The 5377-nt window shown below is 33.8% G+C and overlaps 1 protein-coding gene across 1 annotated transcript; it reads left to right on the top strand.

Annotated features, from left to right (window-relative positions):
- Positions 1 to 1465: 1465 nt before the first annotated feature.
- Positions 1466 to 4705, top strand: LOC143606954 (protein STICHEL-like 2). The gene is made up of 7 exons (XM_077082591.1): positions 1466 to 2866; positions 2947 to 3166; positions 3259 to 3438; positions 3525 to 3719; positions 3793 to 4342; positions 4420 to 4477; positions 4556 to 4705. The coding sequence occupies exons 1-7, from the start codon at positions 1472 to 1474 to the stop codon at positions 4589 to 4591; spliced, it is 2634 nt and encodes an 877-aa protein (XP_076938706.1). The 5' UTR covers positions 1466 to 1471; the 3' UTR covers positions 4592 to 4705.
- Positions 4706 to 5377: the final 672 nt, after the last annotated feature.

Here is a 5377-nt window from a genome sequence, read left to right as displayed (position 1 = left end):
ATCCCTTATTCTTCGCAATCCGACTCCCGAGACCTTCACATTATTATTCTCAGGTACATTTTATATATATCTATTAATTTGTCGTTTCGCATAATATTTGTTTGTATATGCACTTCACATTGTACAATATACTATCCCTAAAGTCTTCGATTTTGAGCTCCGTGAAGCTACATTTTCTTTTCTGTTTTCTCAACATTACATGAAATCCGAGTGTACTTATTTGTTATTATTGTTTCTTGTGGTTTTATGCTTGCTCTGTTTTTGTTTCAGGTGGTGAACCTTTTGTGCTACTGTTGATGTTCTCTGATAATGTGAAAGGTATACATATTATTATTATTATTATTATTTTTAATTTTTGCTATTTTTGTGTGTTTGGTGGTGATGTTTATAGATGCTTTTGTGTTCTTATCTTAATCTTCCCATTTAAGGTGCTAAATATGTAAAGAAACGTGTGAGGCTTTTACACATTTTTTTTTTCAAATTTTAAGTTTTTACCTTTTGTGCCCCTGCTATTGTTGTTCTTTGATAATGTGAAAGGTATACATAGGATTATTATTATTAATTATTTTATTTTTGTGTGTTTGGTACTTTGGTGGTGATGTTTACAGATGCTTTTGTGTTGTTATCTTAAATCTTCCCATTTAGGGTGCTAAATAAGTAAAGAAGTGTTAGGCCTTTGCACTTTTTTTTTTTTTTCAAAATTTAAGTTTTTAATTGGTATTCTGTAAATGACATTGTGGTCTGGTTTAGAAAAATTGTTAGGCATTTGAGTATTTCCACTTTTATTATTATTATTATTATTATTATTATTATTATTATTATTATTATTATTATTATTATTATTATTATTATTATTATTATTATTATTTCTTTTTAGCTACTAAATTGGTATTCTGAGAATGATATGATGATGATCTGGTTTGGGGTCTTTTTCAAATGTTCAGAGAAATAAAAGATTAAAAGTTCCTTGCTTTTGTGTTCTTATCTTAATCTTCCTATTTAGGGTGCTAAGTATAAAAAATGTTAGGCATTTATTAACACCTTTATTATTATTATTATTATTATTATTATTATTAACTACTACGGGGTAATTTGGTATTCTGAAAAATGATATGATGATGATCTGGTACTGGTTTAGATTCTTTTTCAAGTGTTCAGAAAAATAAAAGATTAAAGATTCCTGCTTTGTGTTGTTATCTTAGTCTTCCCAAATTTAGGGTGATAAATATGAAAACAAAAAATGTGAGTATTTTGAGTATTTTCACTTAATTTTTTATTTCACATTTTAAGTTTTTACTCCTAAATTGGTATTCTGAAAAAGATATGGTCATCTGGTTCAGATTCTTTTTCAAATGCTCAGAAATAAAAAGATTGTTTTTTGCTTTTTGATCTTTTCTGGGAGACTGCTTTATAATTTTGAAATAATTCACCTCTTTTCAGGTCTATGGTTAATAAACTGAATTTGGAGATAATGGACGGTCGAAGACATTCGGTTGATCTTCCGATCTCGAAAACATTAATAGCTCTTCGACGAGTAAGATCACTTCGAGACCCTGACACCAACTCACTAAGCAGATTGTCTAATTTTGTTGATAATATAAATTTGGAAACAAATTATACCAATGAGGTTGTTCTTGAACACGATGATAACTGCCAGAACAATTTGGGTTTATTTAGGGCTAGGCATAGTGATGATCATGTAGTTAATTGGGAGGCATATCATGCTCAAAATACACATAAACCTAAGTCGGGATTATGTAATAATTACAATGATTTACCGTGCACAATGCCTACAAGAGATTTCATGGAGGGTATGGGTTCATGCAATGAAACAATGGAATTGTTTTTAGATCTGCAAAAACAAGATAATAATGGGTTTAAAAGAAGATCAAACCGTAGGAACCGTTATAAACCATCTAAAGTTGTAGGTGGTGATATCTTAAGTTGTGTTAGCAGTCCATGTTTATCTATCAGTGATGCTTCATTTGGTGGGTCCAGTTGCGGGACACCATTGTATGAAAATAAAACTGTTGATAATCAAGAAACCGATTATGATGGGTGTGGAATCGGGTCTTGTTGGTCAAGTACTCCTGGATTCCAGGAAATCGGTGTTTCTAAACATTATTGTAATGAAACAACTCCGTTTTCTGAAAGTCCTCGGTGTCTGAGTCAGAAATTCAGACCAAAATCATTTGATGAATTGGTGGGACAAAACACGGTGTCAAAATCTCTTTTGAATGCAATTTCAAGTCAAAAAATTGCTTCTTTTTATCTCTTTCATGGGCCCCGTGGAACCGGAAAAACATCTGCAGCAAGAGTTTTTGCAGCCGCTTTAAATTGTTTATTACCCGACAAGAAAAAACCATGCGGGAATTGTCAAGAATGCACACTGTTTTTTGCCGGAAGAAGTCGGGATGTGAAGGAAGTAGATTCTGTTAGTATGAACCAGGCTGAAAATCTTAGATATCTTTTGAAAAACGCCATGCTCCCGCCAGTTTCTTCAAGTTTTAAGGTTTTTATAATTGACGAGTGCCAGCTAATGCACGGGTCAACATGGTCAACTCTTGTGAATTGCATTGAAGAAGTATCACGACACATTGTTTTTATAATGATCACTCCCGACCTCAGCAATCTGCCACGTGGAGTCATACCGATGTCCCAAAGATTCCAGTTTTTAAAGATTGGTGAAGCGGATATTGCTCAAAGATTGGTGAAAATTTGTTCAGAAGAAGGATTTGATTATGATCAAGTTGCTTTAGAATTCATTTCTACACGGTCTAATGGATCTTTAAGAGATGCAGAGATGACTTTAGAGCAGTTGAGTTTGCTTGGAAAAAGAATAACCATGTCACTAACATATGAAATAGTGAGTGAATTTTTAACTTCTGTTATTTTGTTTTATGTATATCAAGATTCAAGATTTATTTTCTGTTTGTATCGTTACAGATTGGTATTGTTTCCGATGAAGAGTTACTTGAGTTACTAGCTATGGCTTTATCATCCGACACTTCAAATACAGTTAAACGAGCACGCGAGCTAATGAGATCAAGAATCGATCCCATGCAATTAATATCACAATTAGCAAATCTAATTATGGATATTCTTGCTGGGAAATTTCAGGATGATGCTTCAGAGGTTAAAAGACAGTTTTTCGAAAGACATACTTGTAAGTAAATTTCATCGCTACAATACATTTTTATTTTCTAAATCATGTTATTGAACCTATATTAACCAACTACCTTTTTCTGTTTATTTTAGCTGAAGCTGAATTGCAGCAACTTAATAATGCTTTGAAAATACTATCTGAAACTGAAAAACAACTGAGAGCATCTAAGAACCAAACAACATGGCTCACTGTTGCTTTATTACAATTGAGCTCTGCACCGTCATTCAATCCAAACGATTCAAGTTTGTGTGTAAGATCAGAACACCCAAGAGGTATGAGAAACTCTGAATGTTGTAAATAAGTTAAATAAGAAAATATAAACAATCATCCTGTACTTAAATTTCTTTCGTTTTATTAGTTTCTGCTGATGAGAGCTTAAAACATCTTGTACTATCTCAATGCAACCACAACAATGGGTGCGAATCAGAAACGTTAAAAGACAAAGTGGCACTGGAGTTGATATGGAGTAGATCTATGGAATTATGCAAATATTTTTTACTTAGTAACTTCCTCAAAAGACACGGGAAGTTAACTTCTGTTTGTTTTCACCAAGGTATTATTTTTTTTCTTAATAATCTTTCTTGAATCGTGTAAGATGCATTGACATTGTTACCTTTTTTACGTAGGATTGGCGGTAGTTGAACTTGAATTCCAGCATCCCAATTATGCATCAAAAGCTGAGAAGTCATGGAAACTGATTGCAAGTGCATTACAAGCTGCATTGGGCTGTAACGTTGAGATCCGGATCTGCCAGTCGGACAATCCAAAATTTAAGAAATCATCGTTTAGATTATTCGGTTGTGCTAGAAGAAACAAGAAGCACGTCGCCAATTTATCTGAAAACACTAATGGTGCGTCTGATAGTGGGCCCCATGGTTTGCATACTTGTGAGAAAAAAGAGGCAGCAAGAGCAATAAGAAATAGTGATGGAAATGCATTGAGTGTTGACTTTTCTGGTCAAGAGCTATGTCGGCAGCCGTGCTGTTATTTTCCTCGAAGTGTGAAAGATCATAAGAAGATTCGTTCGTTGGATTTGTCTATGACCAGTGAAACTGATAATAATCTTGCTTTGGCTGTTTCTGAATCGACATCATCAAAACCATGTTCTTGCGCCGGTGGCGCTTTTGTCATTTGTGGTTTATGCAAAAAAATCACTTGTTGCAATGGCGTTCAAAGGTAAGATTCTTTGTTTTACTTAATGTGTATTTAATTAGTTAATCACGCGTAATGTAACATTATTAGCAAATGTGCAGGCAGAAAAAGGTCTCAAAAGTGCATTGTTGGAAATCTCCCATGGTTCCTTTAAAGAAGGTACTGCCATGTAATGTTACATGTTACACAAACTATGATTTTTAAGTTAAAAGTTACAATTTTTAATCTTGAAAACAGGCGTGGCAGCTGAGGCTTCGATCGCAAGGAGCATAGTTTGATGGATTAAAAAGGTCTGCTAATGGTGTAAGTATTAAAGTTAACAACATATACAAGACCTCATGACAATTTTAGATGTTTTGCTGTTGTTTATCATGAGACTTGTAGAATATGTACTACTATGTTTAAGTAGGATCTGTCTAACTTTGAAAGATTCTAATCCCTTAATATTGAAAAATTCTCTCTAAAGTGTGTTAAAATTTTATTACAAGATAAGTTTTAGAAAAATTGAAGTCTAAATGAAAACCGTCCTGGAGTTGGTGGCCTAGTTACCGTCTCTTAAGCATTCAAAGGTCCTGACTTTAGAGTTCGTGTTTCGGGGAAGTAAAAGGATTTTGGCTTTTAAATATTAAAAACGAAAGCCGTGTTTGAAGGTGGGAAACATTGATGTGAGTTGGTTTTTGGATTTGGGGAAAAATATTCTTCGATTGATGGACCCCACCAGATGATTTCAGTTTTGTCCTCTTTGGATAGGTCATCTCAAATTGTTCCTTTGAAAACCGAACCTGTCTTGTCATTAGTTTGATTTGGATTCCTTTTGTCAACCGAGTTTAACTACATATTCACTTAGTTGAGGGGCCATCTCCACTTTGGTGGGATGGTAAAGGCTTAGGCCTTTGGGTGAGAGGTCCAGGGTTCGATCCCTGGCAATGGCGGTTTATTGTAAATAGTAGGAGGCAAGCTTAAACATTCAAAAAAAAAAAAAAAAAAACCTTAGTTGAGGGATTTATCACTTATATTCTAGCCATCTGCTATGAGATATTAATGATCATACCCAGTAAA

Source organism: Bidens hawaiensis, unplaced genomic scaffold, assembly GCF_021521415.1.
Source record: "Bidens hawaiensis isolate Kalapana, Puna unplaced genomic scaffold, B.hawaiensis_p1.1 tig00000237_1, whole genome shotgun sequence".
Taxonomy (NCBI): Eukaryota; Viridiplantae; Streptophyta; class Magnoliopsida; order Asterales; family Asteraceae; genus Bidens; species Bidens hawaiensis.
Note: the sequence above shows the minus strand (reverse complement) of the source record. Positions and strands in the feature narration are given on the sequence as shown.